Genomic DNA, 26155 nt, shown 5'->3' with positions numbered 1-26155 from the left:
TGCAATTCCAAACAGTATGAGACACGGCTTACTTGAGACTGTCAGTAATCACAACCAAGACTATTTCTTTGGTGTTCACTTTCAAAAATGTCAAACTGAGCCAACTGCCCAGTTACTACATATCCTTGTTGTTGTGTCATACTTAAAACATAGTCAACACCCAGTGTGCAGTACCAGACTGTCCATGACTTCAGATGTTTACCATTTGTTCTTAAGTTTTCTTTTTGCATGCAAAAAAAGACCTGGAAAGAAAAGCTGAAGTTGCAGGGTATCTGCCCGCTTTTCTTTTCTTCAAATGTTTATGTAATACCCTGTCACTGTTGGCCACTGTTAACTCCTTTACCCCAAGACCATCCCCTTCCTCAGTGTTGGGGCTGATAGTTGTGGTGCCCTCAACAGGTGCATAAACAAGAGGAGAAGAGTGGAAAGCTGGGGTTTTGGCAAGAAAAGAGGGCTGCCATTTTCATTGCTGGGCCTAATTACCATACAGCTGAGGAGCTCTGTTTGGGTGGAGGCACTGGGTGCAGACGCACGCTTCCAAGCATTCAGATTTCCTTGCTTGTTAAAAAGAAGCGATAGAAGGGGAGGGGCCTTTTGGTCTGGATGACACCAGTCTAAAAGCCTGTAGCTGTGCCATAGGGAGGGGAGGTCATCCTACACAGGAAGTGCAGTGTTAGTGCAAACACAGTGCGTTTGTGTGTCGCAGTCACATTTGGCGTCACTGTCACAGCATGGTGCTTAACAACTTTTCTGTAAAAATTAACTCACAAGCTAAAAATACAATTCCTACAGACTGAGCAAGCACGAGTGATCAACACTTTCGCGCCAATCACAGTCCAATTTTTCAATGGTCATGGTTTAAATTGACTTCAAACATGCTATACAGATAAGCGAAAAATTGAAAATTTGGATGAAATTCTTTTAGGAGAAAAATGCGATGCAGTGGGTGAAAATCCTTTTCGCAGATGTGCGACACGTTTTAAAAAAAAGTTGCACAATCTATTTTTAGTCGCATTAGCGATCAAATTTGTCAAACTGTACAGCACTGTTTAGGTCTACATTAATGTGTATTGTTTGTTTAGAAAAACAGATATTTTTTTTTTACATTATCATGATGGTTAAGTGCATATATAGTCTGTTCTTTCTTGAGTCTCTTTGACGTATGCAAAATGAAACAAGATTAATATAGAATAAAAAGAAATTATGTTTATCGCAATTAATTGAAATTAGTCCACAGCAGCCTTAATCAATTAATCTGATTAAAAAATGTAATCATTTAAAAATGTAATCTTTTGACATCTCGAGTTGTATTTTGAATATTTTGCAGCTATGTTCTTATCAGTTTCACTATTACAACAATCCTAGTTACTTATAGTATAAATGAAAAACATTGCTTATTCGTAAAAATTATTTTAGACTTGGGACTTTTTGAAACACAATTATTTAGTCTCTAGTGTCATATCTTGCCAAAATATACCCAAAATAATTCACATTAACATTTACTGTCTGTAAAGTAAGCTGAAATTTACCCGAATATGTCAGATTTCAATATTTGCGTACTTAGCAGAACAACTCCCGCCAGCAATTCATGGGAAATATGTCACGATGAACTCAACTATGTGAAATGTATTTTCTTCACATTGCAATGGAATATTTTGCTCAATGCGGTTACACAGAGTATTTTTGTTTTCCCTGATGTATTCCAAGCATGTCATGCAATTTCTTAATCAAGCAGATAGAAAAATGTAAATATTCTTCATACCATGGCGGCTGTTCGACATGCAGCCAACGCAGAAGCAGGAAAACTTGTTCCAATGGCTGAGATTGGCCCATTTTGTGCTTGTCCTAGCAAACTGTGGATGTCGCTAGGTAAACTAGCAGTGGAGCCCACTGCATGGTTCCTCAGAACAAGGATTGCATCATCTAAACGGTCCAGGCGATCTTCCATTCGAGACTGAGGGGAGCGGAGGGATTGTAGATTGGAAGGTCAGGGTGTGGGAAAGAAAGGGGAGGAAAAGAAGGAGAGATCAGCTTAGTATAAGCACATTAAGACAGAAATTGAAATCGGTGATTGGATGGCATGGACTTAAAAAGTAAAAATAAAGAAAATTTCAACGCATGATTACATCAACTTGCTTGTGTGAAACGGAATAGTATTCACAAACAGCGGATTTAACATCTGCTCGGAAGCAGATTACGACAAACGGGAATGGCTTATAAAACAACATAACAAAAAGGCAATCAAAAAAATCAAAGTTGCATTTCACTGTAAGGAATGAGGAGTGAAAGTTGATTTTATGAGAGAAACCAAAAATGGGTGCGACATACTGAAGGTGTAATAGACAAGAGGATTTTATCTCAAAGGGCAGTAGTACCTCGCAGACATCCTTTAAGAAAGACATGGCATCCTGAAGATGCTCATGTAACTGCTGATGAACTCTGTTTTTCTGGCAAAGTCAAATGAATAAGAACAGGATTATGAAGAGAGCAGATATACACTAAGAAGACAGATAGTGCTGTTTAGAAGAAAAAAAACTGGATTTGCTGAACAATCACTTTGTAAGGATAAAAGTGTTTTTGTGTGCACTTTCAAAATCTCCAATGACAGTACCGATAATTGTTACTTATTATAACATGTCAACTTACAACATTCATATGATGTGTGCTCCAGCGCCCACATTCCCTTTTATTCCACATCATCTGCTTAGAATGCGTAACATCTTTGATAAAAGTTTGTATTTTGATCCTTCTATTGCACAGGTGTCAAATTCAAGGCCCAAGGGCCAGATCCAGCTCACCACATCACTTAATGTGTCCCACCACAACACTTTATGTAGTCATCTCATTTAATGTGGCCCGGAACATAATTTTTTGTGGTCCGCCACTTCCTTTTATGTGGCCACATCATTTTATGTGCCATGTCATTTAACCTTAACCTGACTCTCGCCAGATCCTTGTAGTTCGCTGAGCTCAACACAAGGATCTGGGATCGAGGGCAATGCAAACTCCTTCAAAATAGCAAAAAATAATGAACCCATCAGGATCGCCGACCGGGATTTCATAGATGTTACGTAGCGCCGAAGCGTCTGTTTGATTCAAAAAACAATGGCATCACGCAGCCAGGAGTTGTGTGCTGACATTGATTCTGCTATTGCAGGGGTGTCAAACTCAAATAAAGAGCGGGCCAAAATTTCAAACGGAACAAAGCCGCGGGCCAAGATTGAACAAATTAACCTTTTAAGAGGGATCCAAACAAGTTTTGCATTAAATATTGAACAAGCAAGGCTTATATAACTTTATAGTGACAGGCAAAGTCGAGTTTCAAATTATTCATCCATCCATTTTGTCCCTTCTGGGGTCGCTGGAGCAAACCACAGCTGCATTCGGGCGGAAGCCAGGGTACACCCTGGACAAGTCGCCACATCATCACAGGGCCAACACAGATAGACAAACAACATTCACACTCACATTCACACACTAGGGCCAATTTAGTGTTGCCAATCAACCTAACAATAATAATTCAAAAATATCAATGGCATATCAAATCAAATTTAAATAAAAATTGGGGGGCCCGGATTTGGTGGGGTGTATATTGTGGCGTCCAGGAAGAGTTAGTGCTGCAAGGGAATCTGGGTATTACGTGTCTTACGTGTTTGTCATTCTTGTTTGGTGTGGCTTCACAGTGTGGCGCATATTTGTAACAGTGTTAGTCGTTTATACGGCCACCCTCAGTGTGACCTGTATGGCTGTTGACCAAGTATGCAGTGCATTCATTCGTGTGTGTTAAAGCCGCAGATATTATGTGACTGGGCCGTCACGTTGTTTGTATGGCGGAAAAGCGGACGTGACGACAGGGTGTAGAGGACGCTAAAGGCAGTGCCTTCGAGGCACGCCCCCAATATTGTTGTCCGGGTGGAAATTGGGAGAAAGTCGGAAGAATTGTTCCCCCGGGAGATTTTCGGGAGGGGCAGTGAAATTCGGGAGTCTCTCAGGTAAATCGTGAGGGTTGGCAAATGTGTTGTTACAGCGGCACCAGCCCTGTATAATACCGGCGGGCCAGCTGTAATCTTAATTTGATATTACTTCAAGGGCCGAATGAAATTACACGGCGGGCCAAATTTGGCTCGCGGGCCAGAGTTTGACACACATCTGCTATTGCAACGGTTTTGTTGAATCCATCGAATATGAATTCTTTAAAAGATGAACAGAGAACGGTTTTGAACTTTTTGCTCGGTCGTTATCCAATGTCGGCTGTTCAGTTTTGGATTTCCCAGCGTCGCTCTCATCAGCGTCACGGGTTGATTTCGATTTGAGCGGTTGAAGGAGCATGTCATTCAAGATAACGGACAAGTGGTTTATCCAATCACATAGACTGATATTTTTACAAAGCCCCGCCTTCTGAAATACATCTCCTATTGAGAACTCTCAAATCCTTTTGTTGAGCTCAGCGAACTACAAGGATCTGGCGATAGTCAGGTTAATTTAACCTGGCCTGCTACATACTTTTTTGTGGTCCACCACATAATTTTATGTGACCACAACATTTTACGCGGCCCACTCCGTCATTTTTATATCATTTAATATGGCCTGGTATTTGGCCTGCTACATAATTTTTTGTGGTCCGCCACTTCATTTTATGTGACCACAACATTTAATGTGGCCCACTAGGTCATTTTTATATCATTTAATATGGCCTGGTATTTGGCCCGCTGCCTCATTTTATATACATGTGTCATGCGATAGGCTGGAAATAAAAAAAAACACTTTTTGGCCAATCGATTTATTCTTTAAATTTTGGATGTACTGCATGCAACTGCAACAAGATCCATCCATCTATTTTCTACCGCTTGTCCCATTTGGGGTTGCGAAGGGTCGCTGGAGCCTATCTCAGCTGCATTCGGGCGGAAGGCGGGGTACACCCTGGACAAGTCGCCACCTCATCGCAGTGCAACAAGATGTTCCAGGCAAATGAATACTTAAATATCTGCTTGTCATCTTTACTTACAATTTAAAAGCAAGTTATCCTGCAATTTGTTAGTAAAAAATTTAACAATCAACAGCAGTTGCCTTTGCAAATTGTGTAATGAGGCTATTATACGTTAATACTGTGACTGTGACAAAAACGGCCCTCTGAGGGCAGACATAATGGCTATGTGGCCCTCATTAAAAACAAGTTTGACACCCCAGTTGTATTTTATACAGACTATTTCAATCAATCAATAATTCTAAGTCAAGTGAAGAAAAAACCCCGTTTCCATATGAGTTGGGAAATTGTGTTAGATGTAAATATAAACGGAATACAATGATTTGCAAATAATTTTCAACCCATATTAACTTGAATATGCTACAAAGACAACATATTTGATGTTCAAACTGCTAAATATTTTTTTTGCAAATAATCATTAACTTTAGAATTTGATGCCAGCAACACGTGACAAAGAAGTTGGGAAAGGTGGCAATAAATACTGATAAAGTTGAGGAATGCTGATCAAACACTTATTTGGAACATCCCACAGGTGTGCAGGCTAATTGGGAATAGGTGGGTGCCATGATTGGGTATAAAAACAGCTTCCCAAAAAATGCTCAGTCTTTCACAAGAAAGGATGGGGCGAGGTACACCCCTTTGTCCACAACTGCCTGAGCAAATAGTCAAACAGTTTTAGAACAAGATTTCTCAATGAGCTATTGCAAGGAATTTAGGGATTTTACCATCTACGGTCCGTAAAATCATCAAAAAGTTCAGAGAATCTGGAGAAATCACTGCACGTAAGCGAAGATATTACGGATTGTGGATCACTCAGGCGGTACTGCATCAAAAACCGACATCAGTGTGTAAAGGATATCACCGCATGGGCTCAGGAACTCTTCATATAACCACTGCCAGTAACTACAGTTGGTCGCTACATCTGTAAGTGCAAGTTAAAACTCTACTATGCAAAGCCAAACCCATTTATTAACAATATCCTGAAACTCCGCTGGCTTGGCTGGGCCCAAGCTCACCTAAGGTGGACTGATGCAAAGTGGAAAGGTGTTCTGTGGTCTGACGAGTCCACATTTCAAATTATATTTGGAAACAGAAGACGTGGTGTCCTCCAGAACAAAGAGGAAAATAACCATTCGGTATTGTTATAGGCGCAAAGTTCAAAAGCCAGCATCTGTGGTGGTATGGAGGTGTATTAGTGCCCAAGGCATGGGTAACTTACACATCTGTGAAGGCACCATTAATGCTGAAAGGTCCAAACAGGTTTTGGAGCAACATAAGTTGTCATCCAAGCAACGTTATCATGGACGCCCCTGCTTATTTCAGCAGGACAAGTGTTTCAACAGCGTAGCTTCGTTAAAAAAAGAGTGTGGGTACTTTCCTGGCCTGCCTGCAGTCCAAACCTGTCTCCCATCAAAAATGTGTGGCGCATTATGAAGTGTAAAATAAAACAGCGGAGACCCCGGACTGTTGAACGACTGAAGCTTTACATAAAATAAGAATGGGAAAGAATTCCACTTTCAAAGCTTCAACAATTAGTTTCCTCAGTTCCCAAACGTTTATTGAGTGTTGTTAAAAGAAAAGGTGATGTAACACAGTGGTTAACATTTCCTTTCCCAACTACTTTGGCACTTGTTGCAGCCAAGTTAATTATTGTTTGCAAAAAAAATTAAGTTTATGAGTTTGAACATCAAATATCTTGTCTTTGTAGTGCATTCAATTAAATATGGGTTGAAAAGGATTAGCAAATCATTGTATTCCGTTTATATTTACATCCAACACAATTTCCCAACTCGTATGGAAACGGGGTTTGTAAGTGGAAACATAGTGGCTTAACAGCAAGGTTTTAAGATTGTGTAATATGGCCAACTTTTCCCAATTCACTAGCTAGTCATTTAATCTAAAATCTAAACGTCAACTCGCATGTTTAAACAGTTGCTCTGGCTAATTCTAGAAGTCGTGGGGCTTTCCAAAGTCCCCAGTCCATTCTAACTTCGCTACTTGGAAACTTTGACTAATCCTTTTTTTTTTTTTTTTTTTTAAGATAAAGACGATATGTCATTAGATGAATTGTGTATGTCATCTCGTTGCTGAAATGATATCTGTGGCACGGCAGCAAGGGAATCCTGGTGAAGTAGCTCAGCATACAGCTGCCACCTTCAAGTGAGCCCCTCCCTAAACTGTCAACCCCATCCTGACTGTTGGGGTGGAGGACGGATGGCAAACCCCAGGGGACAGGTATTGTTTCCTTTGGTTATCCTTCGACCCTCCCTGTCATCCTCCACAGGGACCTCATTGTCATGCAGGCTTGGTAACTTATCTAAAGTGAGCTATCGCATCCAGATGAAAAAGAAAAAGAGGCTTACCAGTGAGTGAAGCGAATTCTCATAATTTGGAGAAGATGGGGTCTGTCCACTAACACGAGGCCACTGGTTTGTGCCTAAGCGAAGAGACAGAGGTGCACTTTAGGTCAGTTCTTGAGTGATACAGCTTTTTCTGCTTCCCATCAACATGTCTGATAGCTTTGTCCTCCTTCACCAACTACACATAACTGACACGCATGATAACAGTCATAACACGCCGACATCCCAATTTCCTGTAGTCGACTTGATACGGGGGGATATTTTTGTCAACAAAGACCCAATTGCATCACTTCTTGATGGCTGTGCAGCACCCTGACACATGAGTTTGTCCAACGCCCACCTTCATCTCCTCCATCTCTAGCTAGTTTACAGGAAGGATGGAGAAGAATATGACTGGTGACAAATGTGATTTTTAACACATTACCTCATAATGCCATTTAAAATGCTAATTTGAGGGATTAAAAAGTGCACTCTGACAAATGGCCTTAGTCAAGGTTTGTGATTGAGGCAATGTGTCAACCATGTACACAGCAAAAATTGGAGTGTTGAATTTTCAGGGTTAAACATTTCCGTGTTAATTTCAACTCCCAAAGTGTGAATTTAACACATTCTGATTTAATTAGTGTTCAGTGCTTGAGTTATTTGACAGAGTTGATCACTCATGAGTTAGTTTAACTCTGCTGAGATGCAATTAAGCCCCGCCCTGCATTTCACTTCAGTTGGAGGGAAAAGAGACAATAGGAACCATTTCGCTTCTCTCGTGCAGTTCCACAAGGTAAGTGCAATTTAATCAAATTTACTGAAACAGCTGCAAATTAATGCTGTGAAATGTAGCATGTACAATAAAACATGTATGGAGAATATGTGTTTTAGCAACTAAGCTTTTTTTGTCACCAGTTCTGAACAGCAAAATTGGTCATGCTATTAGCTTGCATTTCTAAGCTAGCAGACAGTAGTAGCAAGTCACTTAAACTTTAAAAATGATAGTAAGTCACTTCCTCAAAGCCATGATAAACAAAGTTTTTACTGTACAAAATCTTATTTAAGGCTGGAACTAACAGTTGTGGGGGCTTTTGTTATTTTGTCCCTCACACTCTAAACTTCAAAAAACTGCAAAAACCTGTGGAGACATGTTTCTCCTGTCCAATTTTGTCTGCGTAGGGATAAGCTCAGTAGTTACTGGTTCATTTATTGCTACTCTTAAAGTTTTGGTGTTATTTATTATCAGGGTATTCACTGGGTCATGGACATATTGTATTAAATATTAAATGAGATTTAATTTAATTTAGTATTTAATTCATACCAGGGCCTTTACAAGCATCTGAATCTGTCATGACCTAGGAATATATAAATGTAAGAACTGATTGTTAGTTTATTTCTTGATTTGGTACAAATTAATATAGCTGCAGCCTCTCCTCCTCTGTTCTCAGGGGCACAGAAACACACGCACGTCAGTGAGCAGCAGAGCAGAGGTTACGGTGGATCCCGTGAAATGACAGTAACTGTAACATCAGTTGGACGACATCTAACTGTAAGTACTGTATGTGAAGAAAAACCTCCTCGAGTATAAACATCTGTAAAACCTGCGCAAACATGTGAAATACTTTTTAATCCGTTTGCTCCTCCATCTCTCATTTATCATCTGGCACAGCATGCTAGCTCATCTTTAAGCTGTAGCAAACAATCTAGCAGTCGTTGTCCTTATACTTTCTGTTAACCATGATTGTGTTAAAAGTTTCTGCTGGCAGAGCCAACCAGCCCTCACTGCCACATAAACAGTTGAGAAAGGAGGAAAGAGATAGGACAGGAAGAATAACTAATGTTTTTTTTTCTTTTTTGCTCTGTTTTTAATCCTATTTTGAAATTATTCAAAGTTGTGACAACAGGAATATGATTAAAATGACTTGTTTCCAGTGAGATATTGTTCAGAGTATATTGTGACTTTTCTGTTGTAGAAATTACTGTTACTGCTCTAACATTTAGTTTTAATTACAATATTCAATTGTGATCCCTTTCAAAATTCTCTCCCTCTCTCTGTCTCATGTATACATAAATATAAACATATATATATATATATATATATATATATACATATATATATATATATATATATATATATATATATATATATATATTATATATAAGCAATCATTTAGGAATGAAAAAGAAAATTATTGATTGAGGCCCCTGCAAAATATTAACAAATATTATCCTTTACTGTGACACATTGACCTCTAAACTGTTCTTTCTTTAAATATTTACTTTCTTTAATATGTTTTGCATGTCTCAGTGAAGATGCTGGTCCAGGTGAAGTACAACCAACAGCAGAAGTATGTGAAGCTGGATGACGTTTAGGGACAGTTGGACTTTCTCCAATTCCATGAAAAGGGTGTTTCAATTTACTTAATCTTGCCTTAAAAACTGTTTAAAAATAGACCCACTTTCTTTAAAAACCTCATGTTGTATACTCTGGTGTCTTTACATGCCTGAAGCAGATTCCTTTATAAATGGGGATAATTTACTCAACATGTGCGCCACCTAGAATGTAAAGCATTTTATACACAAGAACAGTTAACTGAGAAAAGCCAATACTTAACTTTTAAATTTGGACTTAAGAAGTGTCAGGGTTACTTGAGGGAAAAAAATCAGCAGTGAATGACTCCATCTAACTAGAACAGTCATTTGCTGTGAGACAAATGACACTGCACATAATGCACATAAATCACAATTTTCTCATACTGTTTTCCAGTCATTGAGAGATTTTGCCTGCCACCCGATGCAAGCATTATGTACAAGGATGCAACAGGGACAGAAGTTGATGCGGAAATATTCAGCGACCTGGTTGGACAAGGCAATGTGGTGCTGACAATATTCTCAAGCCAGGGTGAGATATAAAATCATGTATTATCAGGCACTCTGTACACTACTGAATAAAATTATCAAATGTTTTTTTTTTTTTTATTCCTTTAGAATTTTCAGACCTGTCCTTGTCCTCTGCATCTGAGATCTCTGACTCTAGCTTCAACTCAAGCGGAACTCTTACCATGGATGAGATCCCTCACAAGAGACAGCGAAAAGAGAATAAGCATGATGCAACATCAGCTAAACAGGTTTGAACAAAGCTTGATTCTCTTGAGTTTTTTTACACATTAAAACAGTTTTTGCGTGTCAAGAATAGCTGTTTATCACCATATTTTGCATTTTCATGTTTTTGTTTTTTACCAGTTGATTGAAGCTGTGTTAAAAGACAAGTCTGGCGGTGAAGCAGTACTTCAGGAGTACCAAACAACAGAAACCCTAACAGATATCACAAGACGACAAATGGTCAACATACTGGTGGCTCACATGATTGATAGTCATGGGTATGTATGTTTTTACGTTCTATTTTTTTGTGCTTGATAACAACATGGCCATTACATGGATCTAGATTAAAAATTTGATATCTCCTATCAGAAACCTCCCCACTAAGGCAGTCAGAGAGGAATATGCTCTTGGCATAGTGACACTGTTCCCGTCTCTCAAGGATCCATACACCAAGAAAGGCTATGTAATTCCTATTTTTATTATTTATATGACTATTTTCATGTCATTCTTGCATCAACATTTATTTCAATAATTGCAATTTTTGGCCCTGATGCTATGTGCATAGCACTGATATGAATTCTATGAGTATTCTCATGAACTAAGTATGATAATGAATTTAATCTTTTTTCATTTCAGGAACACTTCTATGATGCTGCTAGTAGCACAGGATACATTTCTTGGCGTCTGAAAACAGTCCAAAGGAAAATTTGGCGTGGATCTGAGGCGCCACCAAGTAGCCCTTTGAACCTTTCTTCAGGAGGCCCAAAGTTCCAAAGGATTGTCGATGTCGACAGTCAGCTTGATGGGGATGCTTGTCGAGAGGCAGTATCTTTGCTCAACCACACCACAGACAATTCCGTGATTCTCCAGAAGATGAGAGAGGCATTTCAGCACCGTCAGAAGCTCGTTAATGACCCAGGTACAAGTGCTGATATCCTCTCCATCGTCCCAAAATTTTTGGATACAAAAGGATTGGTAAGTTTGGAATGAGATGTTTGGAGCAGCCTGACATTTGAAAGTATTTCCTTCGGTGGTAGTTAAATATCTTCTTTCTTAAAGGTGGAGCAAGACTTCATTCTCCTATTTGATAATGAGACATCCTCCAGACTGCTTCAGAAGTGGGATGTGTTCTTCGAACCAAACATCATAAAAGAGGCTAAGCGACTTACTTCAACACCAGAGTTGCGGCGCTTGTTACAGTCAGCAGAATGTTCCATTGGAAGTGATGAGGCAACATGTGAGTTTTATTTGTTTTTCTTGTTTTAAAGTATCTCCTGTATCTCTGAAAATGTATCTGATATTTGGAATAAATATGAACAGTAGATGGAGGAAATTTGAAAATTCTTGAGTTAATTCTTGTGAATCTTTGTCCTCAGCTTACGACCATGAAATGGCCTCCCTGTTGTTGCTCATACATCTCCTTCCACCACCACCAGGAGGACCGAAGTCTCCAAAAATCAGTGCATGTGATGCCATTGAGAGACTTGTTGTCTTTCATAAGGTAATATTATGAAAGTGATAACTACTTGTCATGTGTCATGTTCTTAGCCACATGTGAAAATGAAGGCAGTTAAAAAGTGAATGAAACTTAAATTAAGTCTTAACACTCATTCCTATCTTTGCACTGAGATTGAGAGGATGTTTGAATAATGACTTTAATAATGTTGTTTTTTGTGGCAGCACAATATTCTGGTGTCTAATACTTAGTTTCCTTATCTCAACCTAAGTCATGCTGCAGTATGGAGGAGTATCTCCGCAACCAGCAGGGTCGGCAGCCATACCTCCTCGCTGTTGCCCGTCAGAAGAGCAAGATCGACAGCTTCTACATCGCCATGGATAAGCATCTCATCCCATGCCAGGCAAACCGCTCCCTTGGGGCATTTGATGAACTTTTCAAAGCACATTTTGATGAATATAAAGTTGGGCTTGTTGTTTGCAGTGCAATGGAAGAAGACATTCCAGTCTTTTGTCAGATACGTGATATACTTTTGGTTGAAGACCACATTTTTTTTATGATAATCAAGCTATTCACAGATAATTTTGATTGTCATTATCATGCATTCAGGGTATCACAAAGTGAGCAAAGGTTTATAATAAAAATGTCTGAGCTTAAATTTCACAAACCATTTGATATCCAAAGTTCATACAATGTTTCAGATGAAATTTTGTACATTTTACCTTCATTCATTATGTTTTAGGTCAACTGTATTAATGACTGTGTGGCAAAAATAAATGATTGTTGAAAATGATAATGTTCATTGGAATTAATTTGCATAATTTATTTTAACATTATATTAATGTCAATGAATGACACTTCATGGAGTTAAACTAACACTACCTAAATATAGAAAAGTAACTCAGAGCAGTGTTATTTGTCTAATCATTCAGTGTTATTTTAACTCTGTTTTGTGAGTTAAAGGAAGAACTCTGGCCGAGTGTAAAATGTTCAAATATTTTGAAAGTGTTAATTTAACTCTCGAGAGTGTGGAGCTATATAAACCCTGAAAAAGTGTTAAAATCAACTCTGAGAGTTAATTCAACACTGGACTTTTTGCTGTGTAGGTTCAATAAAGTTCATGCACTATAGTAGTGATGGATTACTAGCGAACGATACAGCTTTTAGAGTTGGCTCTTTTGGAGTAACAAGTCATTTTTTGCTGTTTTTCTGTTGAAGCTGCACATAATTGTTTAAATGTACGGTGCCAAGAGACGTATTACACACAACACAATCATGAGTACACATAGAGGATGAAGGGAGACAGGGTAGAGTGTGAGAACGTTACTACATAATTAGAGACTAGCCCCGAGAAAGGTGAGGAAAATTAGCAGTTGGAAACAAAAGTTAAGGCACTTTGTGTTTATCAAAGCCAGTCTGGACCGAAGACTGCTGCTTTTTCTTTTTGTTTTGCACATTTCATTTACCTATTGTTATACAATGTTTTGTTACGGTTGTATTTGACTGTTAAAAGTTGACAATTTATAAGATTGGATGAGATTGGATCTTTTTGTTTAAATGACTTGGAATTTTGTTATTTTTTCCGGGCGAAAACTTTTCCATGTTGAGTATATTTGGACATATAAATAATATACATTTGGGATATTTTCAAATCAGGATAGGACAGGACAGACGGACATGTTAACTTAAAAGGGAACCGCGTCATTATGAGAGACAAGAAAGAAGACAGTTTTTTTTTTTTAGGATTTTTAAGATGATAAAAAACGCTTGAAAGATGTGGCTAATGGAAGTCACTGTTGCAGCCTACAAAACCCCTAAAAAAACTTCAAAGTTAAAGTACCAATGATAGTCGCACACACACTAGGTGTGGTGATATTTGTCCTCTGCATTTGACCCATCCCGTTGTTCAACCCCTGGGAAGTGAGGGGAGCAGTGGGCAGCAGAGGTGGCCACACCCGGGAATCATTTTTGGTGATTTAACCCCTAATTCCAACCCATGATGCTGAGTGCCAAGCAGGGAGGTAATGGGTCCCCTTTTTATAGTCTTTGGTATGACTCGGCCGGGGTTTGAACTCACAGCCTACCGATCTCGGGGCGGACACTCTAACCACTAGGCCACTAAGTAGGTGGTCTAGTGTTTAGATCATCAACATTTTATATACACACTGCAAGTCTGAGCCAAGCATGTTGTTGTGGCTTGTGGATCCCTTTGAGACACTTGTGATTAAGGGCACCTTCATCATCTTCCTGCATTTCTCCAGGTATTTCTTCTACGGACGATGGGGCTAACCGCGACCATGAAACAAACCTAATTTCCCGAATGGACAGATGCAGAGAAGTTAAGCTCAAGCTGAGCCTGAAAAAGTTGCAGTTCCGAGTGAAGGAGGTCCTTTTCCACGGCCACACACTGTCTGCCTCAAGGCTGACCCTGACAAGGTCAGGGCGGTTCTGGACATGCCGAACCCCACAGATGCTAAAGGGGTCCAGCGGTGGGTTGGCTTTGTGAACTATCTTTCCAGATTTATGTCCCGCCTGTCAGAGTAGCTTGAGCCTTTCTGTCACGAGGGAAACGCATAATGATGGGTGTTTTGTCCACCCCAGGATGCAAAGGACCAGTCGGAACAGGACTTGCAGGTAAGGGCTTGATTTTAATATAAACACAATAATAACACTGGTACAAAACAGACAGAAATAAACAAAAGAAAAGCGTGCCGAACGCACGAGAAGCTAAAGCTAACGCTTAGCACTGAGTCGAGAGTCCAAAAGTAACGTGCCGAGCGCACGGGAAGCTAAGGGGATACTTAGCACAGACCACAATAAAGAAGACGTCCACGTGAAAGTTGCTTACCGCAAACAAAGTATCAAGGTCGAATGAAGGGAGAAGGCAGGCTTAAATAAGGAAGTCATCAATAAACACAGGTGCGCGTCAGGAAACAACGAGCAGGTGAGACAAATAAACAACCATGGTGACAGAACACACAAGGAAGTGCACAAACAAACTAAAAAATCCACAAAATACATGATCCGGGTAGCGGATCATGACAGACTCCAGTAGAGAGGATGGATGAATAGAACTTTAGTTGGGCCTCATCTTATTGCCAGATGAATGAGGCATGAACCACAGACTGAGGGACACAAAAAGACTACAGGGTTAATTTTTTATCTATTATCTTATGAGTACTGCAGTGCACCATAAACACCCTAAAGATCAATGGGTATTGTGTGTTATGTCAAGGTTTTACTAAAACACTCCATTATAAACCTCACAGTACTTATATGCATTTTACTGTATAAAATATTTGAATGCCACTGTCATCCTTGGAGTTTGCTGCGTCACAGCTACACTTTTTACCAGCTGGCAGAGAAATGAGACCATTTGCAGCCCTGTGTGTGTGTTGGCAGAACAGCTGTCCACAGGGCCGAGCAACAGCTGAGGGATGAAGACAGCATAGGTAGAGACAGCTGTCACCAGTCCATTACCATACATGACACAACTGTCCATTAAAAAAAAACACAGGGCTTTCCTGCATAGTGTCTGCCCTTTTTTCCCCCTCTCGCTTTATGCCACTACAAGTCTTCAGTGCATTCTCTTTTTATGACGTTAGAACTGACCACATAGTCCATTAAAAAGGACTGACCACATAGTCCATTAAAAAGGAACTATAGACAAAGAGTCACAGGCCACTTTTATAAACCCTAGAATGTTTTTCTCAGTCCAAAAACTAAATATGAAAAGCTTTTCATTGATGTAATTCAAACCCACTTCAAAAAAATCTTTTAATCCTTAAGCAGCTTGAAAGCCATAGCCTCGGTGCTTTTCATTTCCCTATTGTTGTTCTGGGGTTTGTCATTACCATTTCAGTCACTTCAAAAAAGACCAAAAAAATTTCAATCTAAGCAAACATAAATGTTGTAATGGCAGTTCGTGTCAGGCAAGCATGACAGCTCTAGGCAAAATATGTCACCAGCAGGAAATCATCTGGTGAAGCTTCCTTAAAAGATACTGGACACAAAAAGTCAGGTACTTATTTAAGATTCAGGGGAGTTGTTATCAACTTTGGGGCACCTTGCACAATGTGCATCACATGGTGTCTCAGTAAGATGTGCAGATTCAGAGCAGCTGGCCACTAAATCTGCTGGACACCCTCTCCTCTCTTTGTTGTTTAGGTCCACTGACAAATATTTCTGATAACAAAAAAAACCCCAGACAAATGTTTCTACTGCATGCGGTCCCAACCCAGACGGAAAAAGGTGGATTAACTGGCCAGTTGTGGACTGAGCATAGATAATGACTGGAGAATGATAGTTTAAATCTATAGTAACTGAATACATACTGTACATGTTGGAATATTTTAGGGATGCACAACAGACGAACCTCCAAATTTGAAAGCCTCCAAAAGAATGACATTTTGTATTTTCTGACCAATAAATGTTGTCACAAAGTTGAATACTTGTGTTAACAATGCCAGAGCATCAACTCATAAGGTTCAGGCATTAAATCCCTTTATTTATTAAATCACAATTAATTCAATTAAAATGAAATTCAACAATTTGGTGCATTTCCAAACTGCTAAAATGATGTATAAAACAAACTATAACCTGCTACCCAAGAATGTACAACAATTCTTCTCTACAAAAGAGGAAAAATATAACCTTAGAGGAAAATCTAATTTAAAACCTTTTTATGCTTGTACAACATTGATTGGTTGATTGAAACTTTTATTAGTAGATTGCACAGTTCAGTACATATTCCGTACAATTGACCAGAACAAACTATAACCTGCTACCCAAGAATGTACAACAATTCTTCTCTACGAAAGAGGAAAAATATAACCTTAGAGGAAAATCTAATTTAAAACCTTTTTATGCTTGTCCAACATTGATTGGTTGATTGAAACTTTTACTAGTAGATTGCACAGTTCAGTACATATTCCGTACAATTGACCACTAACTGGTAACACCCGTATAAGTTTTTCAACTTGTTTAAGTCAGGGTCCACGTTAAGCAATTCATGGTAAACACTTAAAACCTTTAGTATATCAGTATGTGGAATTAAATTATGAAATGGATTCACCAAATAAATCGAACAAAGCACCAATATGATTCAGTTTAAGAGACTGTTCAAACTACAAGTGTTCACAAAATGACAGAACAAGAATTATGAATAACATCTTGAAAACCCATCCAGCCATCGATTTTCTACCGCTTATTTCCATTAGGGTCGCGGGGGGCGCTGGAGCCTATCTCAGCTACAATCGGGCGGAAGGCGGTGTACACCCTGGACAAGTCGCCACCTCATCATAGGGCCAACACAGATAGACAGACAACATTCACACTCACATTCACACACTAGGGCCAATTTAGTGTTGCCAACCAACCCTTTTTTTATTGAGACAAAAATTTTATTTATGTATTTAATATTTGTTTGCTTACCATATGGTATATTATTATTTATTTGTTTACTGTTCTGTTACAGAGAACAAGGAAATGGGATACAATTGCTATGGTATGAAAAGGGGTAGGATTAAATAAGCTCTGCTTCTTCCTACTCCTTTTCGGACGTGCTTTAATGAAACAAATGGAACTGTGTGATGCATTACATTGTATCGTATGCATGTTCAAAATAAACTGAAACTGAACTGAACTGAAGTCAAGCTCTCAGCCATAGGAGAGCTTCTTCACCCCTGGAATCAAACTTGGATCTATCTGAGCCACGCCGTCCACCATTAAATCCATACATTATTGTATTGTGATGTTAAACAGTCAAATAGGTGGAATTGAGTCTGGTAGTTTTAATTCATTTTAATTTGGACTCATTTCATTAATCACACATGAAGTTAAGAGGTTATACATACCTGTATTATTTAGTTATATTTATCTTCGCCCAGAAAATGAGTGCCCATAAAGTTATAGGTACAACACAAAATGTACAGATTATTAAAACATGTATTTAGGTTGAAACGACACAGGTTACATTACCAACAACATACAGTATTTGAAAATCAAGGCATGAACATAACAATCTACATTTTGTACACTATCACTAATAAGCAGCGTAATTAGTGTCCAAACATACAAGTGTCGACACGGCGCGTACAGTATCTCCAACCCCTCTGAAGTCATGCCCGCTCTCATGGCAGGGGATACAAATAATTGCTACTGCCACAGTAGAACAGAACAGCAGTTACTTTCATTCAAACATTTCAGCTCTTTTTTTTTTACTTAGCAAACTCATGTCGTGGGCTGGCTAAAACCTGAAGGTGGGCCTGATCCGGCCCGTGGGCTGTACATTTGGCATCTCTGATCTAAAGTGTAAAACAGTACATCAACATCCTAACAGTCGGCATCTCAGTGACAGCAGATATTGTACAGTAAGTGATGTTTCAATGTTTGTTTGCTCACATGAAGTGTGCTGTGAGTAGGAATCAGTGATGCTGTCGTAGGAAGAAGCAAACATGACGTGTGTATGTGTAAAATACATTAATAGTACATGTTATAAAATGTGCCTGTTACTGCATTACATACATACTTACCGCATGTATATAAACCATGATGGATATGTTTGGATGTTTTTAAGCGCTTTATAGGCAGAACAGAGCAACTTCCATTGGCTCCATTGCAAGCGGTCTTTTGCTTGCATTTATGTACGAGTTAGAATGTATGAAAAAAGAAAAACATACTGTATGTGTGCTTGGATTGTGGATGTGGATCATAGGCAACATTCCCAAAAAAGTGCAGTTTACCTTTAAAGTTGTACAATTTGGGAAAAAAAATTACTTAAATTTAAATTTACTTAATGGTCCAACAGTCATTATGACTCAAAATAAATCTGATACGAGCCCAGAGTTCTTTTTTATTTTATTTATTTTTTAAATTTTTTTATTATTTTAACATTTTTTTTGTGCTGCCACCAAAGTAACGTTTAAATGATGGGAAAGAAAGAAATTGTGATGATGAATGACCATGGAAGAAAAAATCCTTATTGTGACAAAAAAAGTACAAGTGTCTCTGTTCTAGCTCCATAGTAAAATATTACAACATTAATAAGCTGAACAGTATGAAACCAACTATAAGCTTAATATAGATCTAGATCTGACCAATCAAAGTCTATGAGCACAAACTGATGAAGCCTACTCGGATAAGAGTTGAAACGTCTTCTAAGACAAACATAACCAAGTCCAGTTGCGATTGATTGAATTCCCTGAGATTACAATGACCTGGATTAATGAGAACATTCATAGATAACTATAAGTTATGTTTAAAATCACCTCTGAGGCAAAGTAGTCTCCTTCTGCATGTGGGTATGGGCATGGTGAGTATACAATTTATTGCTCTTAACTTTTACGATACTAAATTGTTGTATATGTACTTAAAAACGGGATGTGTAGTCTACTGGCCTACAGCCGGCCTCTATTTCCACTTCCTTACTTCTTCCCGTCTCGCAGAATCATGAGGTGAGTATTTTTTTTGTAGTTTTGTTTTTATAAACATTATTCAACTGCTTTTACACTTGCAAAACAATTAAAAATATTAAAATGTAACTTAAAACATGCTTGTTCAGTTAATAACTGTTGGATTAAACCGGAAAATAAGATCCCCCCCCAACTCCCGAGGATTTCCTATGGAACACTGGAGCAACTGGAGCCATATCCAAGGATGTACCGTCATAGGTATGCATGACATCCTACCAAAGAAATAAAGTATGTACCTGGCCTTCCAGACGCGTTGCCGGAAGCCGTCACCACAGTCCCTGTTGAGCCAGCGCCTGCTGTGGCTGTGAGAGGTGAAAGAGAACCCACAGGTGTCGAAGGGTTAGAGGGAAAACTACTGCTCGTGTGGTCAGGTGAGTAAATCTGCTGGGTCAGAAAACAACAGAGAGGCACTTAGAAGTAGAAGGACTTTGCTTTAAACATAGCCACATGTTGCACCATAAGTTTTACAGCTGTAAGCAATTTATAGAAAAAAGTCATAAATTAGTGAGTAATTTACGAGCAAAGATGTCATAAAAATGATGGCTTTACCGAAATGATCCATAAATAATTTTTACTTTCATGTTTTGCTCACTGTGAGCTTATGGAAAAAGACAATAATGCTTTTGATCTTAAACTAAATAGGCAAATAAATTACAATAAAATACATGAAAAAATTAATAAATAAACAAAAACACCCCAAAAAAAATTCATAATTTTTTTTTTAAATAAATATGACATATGTATTATTAGATTAGAAATAAAAACAAAAGGCTTGTGTTGATTAGCTTTAATTAATGATGCACATAAGAGTTTAGGTTCATGTTTAACAGGCAGGCTTTGGATAAATACCTTGGTTAACTTTGTTGACAATCAGACTAATTACAGGATCATTAGTTTGTCTGAGGATCCTATTTGGGTTACACTGAGGACACAAAGTTCTAAGATAACAGCAATTACAAGAAGATTGTGTCTTCAACTCCTCAAAAGATTTGATTTGTATAAGTAAACCTTTAATCAGAGGATATTGTGCATAATGGAACATGTCTCTGAGAAGAGGAGGTTATAATTGGATCCTTGCTAATTAGCAAAAAAAACGCTGCAGACAGATGTAAATTTCTCTTGAAGTCATGAAGAAATTGAGCTGTAAGGAAAATGTGTTGGACTTCTCTGGTAATGATAGAATGCTCTATTAATCTCCTTGTCAATCTTGATCTTTAGTTTTTCAATCAGCATGGAGTATCAGGCAAACGCTAAGTGTTGAATAGAATGAAGAAGAGTGAATGGCTATTTGAGCATGTCTGCAGTCAGAGAGCTTGTTTTTTTCAAGGTCAGCTGCAGGGGCAAATCCTGCCAGAAGAGGACATGATACTCACCCCCGACCGAGTTCAGTAAAACTTGGGACGCAAACATTTTTGCAGCAATTTTTTAAAAACAGTTTTCCTGTTATAGAGAAACTATGACCTGTGTAAATATATACTTTTGTATTGACATTTTTACATCCTAAATCGTTTTTTTGTTTACATTTTCTGGTACTTAAAATAAGAATACTAGTTAAAGGAGAAGTCTAGACCATCAGTCTTTAGCTGACTGGAAATTTGGCCCCAAGAATAACTGAGTTGAAAATCCCTGCTGTACACTCGCTGACATGCAAGTCCGTCGAAAACTAACCAGGATTAATAACATGCTCATCATTGTGTCAGATACCAACAAGACACAGCAAAAATCCCCACACATGAGGCAGTTTCTCAAAAGCAAGTAGTTTATAACCGTGACTTCTGACCAAACAATATATGGCCAAGGACACTGCATTCAAAGCGAAACACGACTTATTTTACTGGAACAAATGAAGCCCCGCCTCATCATCAGTTACACTGCCGCAGGCGGCGAGGGGCCAATAAGCGCGGCCAAATTTAAAAAGGGCGGTGAACAAAAGCTCTACAAAGGGTGGCCCGTGGAGTTGAGCCACGGCAGTTTTAAACTCCCCAGTACCTCTGCTACACCCAATCACCCCCACCCTGTCCAACTGTGTCCATTTCACTTCAGCTTTGTCATGCTAATAGAGTCGAGTCTGAAAATATAAAGGACTTAATATGTTATTATTACCACTCCTAAACTAATATTTTGCACGGTAATTCAGAAAAAAGCTGTGCAGCCTCTGCACTGGTTATGGAAAACTATAGGTTTTTATTGTAATACAAATATGTCATTTCACACATTGACAATGCAAAAAAAATCAAAAGCTGCCGTTGGAGGAGCTTAGGAAAATAAAAGCAGAATTCAGGACAAAAGCCCAATATGGTATGGAGCAGATATTCAAATAATGTCGCACAGAAAGGATTTTATGCCAATTGAGCCATGTCCCCAAGTGATTAACAGAACTATTTCATTACAAATACAGGCCTATGTTAAAAATTTTGAATATTAAGCCTGCAAATATTTCACTAAAATGACGATTTTCATTTAATTCACCAAGAGTTCAGAAAGGATTGGAGAAAGGCAATCTCAGTGGATTATTACATAAAGGAGTAGTACATTAGACGGTAAAGCTCAAAATTATACAAGCTTTGACCTAAAAAGAAGCACAATTGCTCACAGAATTTAGCTCAGGGTAAAGATTGCACATCTACACTAATCCACTGTGATTCTATTAGATCAGATATCACATAAAACTAAGCTTACAGTTAAATTCTGTGATAGCAACTCACCGAGGCCAAAGCCTTGCCAAGTGCGTCTCCAGTCCGCGAGCTTCCAGTGGCATTCCCCCGATTTGCAGCAGCTTTTAAAGTGCGGAGTGAGTCAATCAGTAAACACATTAAGACAAATGAATTCAAATCACAGTAAGCCTTGAAAAAAGCAGACTTCAAAATGAGCCACTACATTTGCATTAAGCTACTAAAACATACCCATGACACCGTCTACGTTGTTGACCGTCGGGGTGTGTGTTGCAGAGACGAATGGTGAGGTGGTTGTGTTGCTTCTATGGAAGCTGGACATGGGAGGAAGGCTGGCATTGACGTCTGGGGAAACGGAGTGTGCTGGGTAGTTCTGAAAAAACCCACCACATTCGACTTTGAAAGTGTGAAGTAGGACTGATTTTACGTGTACATTTTGTTGTGTTCAGCAAATGTGCAGGTAAAATGTATCTAAATAATTGCATTCAATTACAATGTATACCATCTTAGCTGTGATGGCAAACATGTTTAAGGAAGAAGGACCCTAATGTCATACAACTGGAAATGTGACCCGAAACAATCTGCCTTTTAGGGCTCACTAGGTCATTCGTGCCGTCTCGGACTCGGGTGAGATTCCAATAGTAGCTGTTAGAATGGCTTCTGGTAGTCTGCTGCACTTTTGCTCGGTGTGTCGCATTTTTAACCTAGTTCGCTTGTTCCTTACTGCTAATAACATTTGAAATGAATGTTGTTTATTGCAGCAACTTGAAGAGGCGGCTCGCACTGTGTATGGACTTTAGGGCTGTGAATCTTTGGGCACAGTATATCCCGCCCTCTTACGACTATAATTACATAATTATGTAAATATAGTCACTAGCTAGTGGTGTTCTTGTTATATTTTTTGCTTTAAAAAATGTTATTTTAGGAAGTTACAAAAAGCACCTTTACTGAAGTAAAATACAAAAAGGAACCAAGAGAAGTATCACACACTTCTCATTTCTTAAGTAAATATGGGCATCTACATCAACAAAATGATTTGCCCGACTGGCTGGTAAGGACAGATTGAAAAAAAGAAAAAGAAAAAAACGAATTTTTTTATTTTTTGAATTGATAAAAGATAATTAGAATTTTTTTTTTGACACCCCTAATGAACATGCATTTACAGTTAGCAACTGATCGGCAGCCGAACGATTAGAGCACCACTAGTGGCATCTTTTCGTGTGCAGCTATCTTTTTTCGACAGCTTGATGCGGATGTGAATCTTACAACAACTCACAAAATTGTTTTTGGATTCCGATTCTTGGAGAGAAAATTCATCATGATTCTCTATTCAAACCTATTCTCGCAATACATTATTTGGTATAAATGTCATAATAAAACCTTTTTCAAAACAGGTTACAAAAGCTCCTCTTGGCTGCAGACATATGATGCACATGTGTAAGCCATTTTAAAAATATATTCTTAAAAAAAAGATGTATATATATTTTTAAATGTATGTAGATTTATACTGTAATAAATAAAAATCCTGATTCGGATGTGAATCTATTTTTTTCAGCACCACCACTTGAGGCAAGGCACGGAAATAGATTTATTTATGTCACTGATGAAGAATCGCCACAGGTCTAGTTAAAACCGAGTGTTTAAATGTTTTTATTTTTGACTGCCTGTGAGCTACATATTTTTACACTTTAATGATGAACCTGTGCCCTGGAACATATTATATAAATGAACATTATTATTATTTTTAATCTAAAATGAAAAAATATTTACTGGTGTACCGTGACAGAAGGTGTTTGATTTTAGAGGTTCCACTGTATAATTGGTATTAAACATGTTCATATCCATTCGGTTGGGGCGGGGGACCACAGTTGATTGTCTTACCAGACGGTCATGTGAGTGCAGGCTGCTGTAGTTTCCCGACTGTGGCATGTGAGACGAAGAGCCTGTGAGCATTCCTTCATAGCCGGGCTGACTAATCCCATTGGTGGAGTTCCATGGGTCAGATGAACTGTGGGTACCATCTAATGATACAAAATGTGTAGAAAATCCCACAAGTGAAGGCCACAGAGTGTAATGAAGACCCAACACAAAACTTAATGAAGCCTTAAAAACCCTCAACACTGGATCATCCACCAAGCTTAGGTTGAAACATGATCCTGGTTCTGAACACAGCTGAGATAATAGATAAGTAAAACAAAGAAGCAAGTATGTTTTAATGTCTAGGGAGGGTCAGGAAAGATGGAGTGCTGACCTCAGTTTAACAGTGTAACTGCATAAATCTGTCAGTGGAGTCTTCAAAAGCAGCCTATAATTGTTATTCTAACTGATGAATAATTGTACCGGTACTATTTTTTAAAGCACGATCTAAAAAAAAAAAATTCTACCTCACTTACCAAAGAAAGTGCTGGCAAACATACTGCTTGAGGGCTTAGGAGAAGAGTAGGAGGGTGAATCTCTGTTAAAGTCATCTGAGTTTGGAGATGGCGCGTACACCTGAAAAACAAAACATCAGTATTATTAGATATGAAGCTATTTATTGTTCATAATAAGGTCAGGCAGTTTGGGATCGTATTCAAATGACATATTAAAACCAAGCTACAGGCAATTGGTGGGACTGGAGGAAGAAGTGTTCAATATTATGAACCTAAATACATAAATTGTGAATGTTTGCTAGATGTGAATCTATTATTGCTAAAACCTTGAGCAAGGCACTGAACATGCATCTGCTCAGGGAATAACACCTATATACTGTATGTGCTTACTCTCACATATACCATCATCACTCCCTTAATGGATGCTGTTGATATAGTACATTTTCTTTTTATGGAGGTGGTTATTAGGCATACAGTCAGGATTCCACATTTCCAGAAAGCTAAGTTCCGAAGAATCAGCGTCCTCTAGAGTAAACATTTGATTTTAAAGGAGTGTTTACAAAAATGTTTGAACTGAACTTGCGGGCCACCAGTTGAATAGCCCAAATATTGAAAAAGAGATTACCTAAAATGGAACCTTGAGCAACACTACTAGTATAACTACTGTATTTTTGGACGATAAGGCACACTTAGAATCCTTGCATTTTCTCAAAAATTGACAGTGCGCCTTATAACCCGCCTTATAATTCTGATTGTGCTTACCAACCTCAAAGCTATTTTATTTGATACATGATGTAATGATAAGTGTGACCAGTAAGACATATGTGTAGACTGCAAGATGAAGCCAGTAAACACACCAAAACTTTAAATGTTCCATTGAGAATACAGAATATCACACTTGGCGCTCAAAAATCTGTCAAAACGCTTTAGTATGACTTTGGTAAGCTATGAAGGTGCACTCCTTGATGGATTGTCGGAACATTACGGCTACTGTACTTAGACGTACTGTGATTCAACATACAAGTATTATTATGGTGTGTGTTTAAAGACTGTAAAATGGCACCTATTAGCAGACATATTATCTGGCGTTTTGTTTCGCAATATTATGCAAAAACAATTTTCTTAAATGCTGATGTGTAGTTGGGATCTGCATAAGTTCTGAAAATGTGCGCATGTTTCAAATTGTAGTCCGTAGTCGATAAGTTTCTTCTTTCCCTCTATCTTCTTGTTATAGGGCATTCATCCTCCGCTGTTGCCATTTTTAATATAAAGTAGCGTTAAGTTCTAACTAGTAGTCTCGCTATGGAAGCGCTAAAAACTACGGGTGTAGTGGGTTTACATAATTCACCCACGGAACTTTAGTTATTAGAGAGTTCCAGTCGTTTGTTTTTTCACGAGACACATTTCCAGCGTTGTTATTGCACTAGTGTGCCACTGATGAGGAGATGCTGCTCTGTTATTGATTTAAGTAAAGTCTGAATGTCATTAAAACAAGTAGCTCAATATTTTGACACTTCTTTGACTCCCGTTCTTGCACGCTACACCGCTACAACAAAGATGATGGGGAGAAGACACGGTCGAAATTGAGCCACGTAAATAATACCGCCCACAAAACATCGCATCCTGAAGCAGATGTCAGAAAGCGACTTGAAGATGGTCTGTAAAATATAATCTAAGTAACATTATGTTATGTTAAATTGTTTTAGAAAAAAAAAAAAATATGAACCCTAATCCAGTGCGCCTTTTGTATGAAAA

At 38.5% G+C, this 26155-nt stretch overlaps 1 protein-coding gene across 6 annotated transcripts in view; it reads right to left on the bottom strand.

Moving 5' to 3' along the window:
* tcf12 (transcription factor 12) overlaps window positions 1-26155 on the bottom strand; it is a 182944-nt gene that overhangs the window by 17829 nt on the left and 138960 nt on the right. For 3 of the 6 annotated variants that reach the window (XM_061881865.1, XM_061881890.1, XM_061881896.1), the window contains 8 exons: window positions 24422-24521; window positions 23910-24049; window positions 22260-22401; window positions 22062-22132; window positions 19593-19737; window positions 7348-7421; window positions 2376-2447; window positions 1763-1954 (listed from right to left, as the gene is read on the bottom strand). In XM_061881865.1, the coding sequence (XP_061737849.1) occupies window positions 1763-1954; window positions 2376-2447; window positions 7348-7421; window positions 19593-19737; window positions 22062-22132; window positions 22260-22401; window positions 23910-24049; window positions 24422-24521 (936 nt within the window). The remainder of the gene's footprint in view (window positions 1-1762; window positions 1955-2375; window positions 2448-7347; window positions 7422-19592; window positions 19738-22061; window positions 22133-22259; window positions 22402-23909; window positions 24050-24421; window positions 24522-26155) is intronic. The other 3 variants (XM_061881874.1, XM_061881901.1, XM_061881881.1) reach the window with 2 other exon arrangements.

Source organism: Nerophis ophidion, linkage group LG02 (assembly GCF_033978795.1).
Source record: "Nerophis ophidion isolate RoL-2023_Sa linkage group LG02, RoL_Noph_v1.0, whole genome shotgun sequence".
NCBI classification, from domain to species: domain Eukaryota; kingdom Metazoa; phylum Chordata; class Actinopteri; order Syngnathiformes; family Syngnathidae; genus Nerophis; species Nerophis ophidion.
The sequence above is the reverse complement of the archived record's forward strand: the minus strand, read 5'-3'. Positions and strand labels throughout refer to the sequence as shown.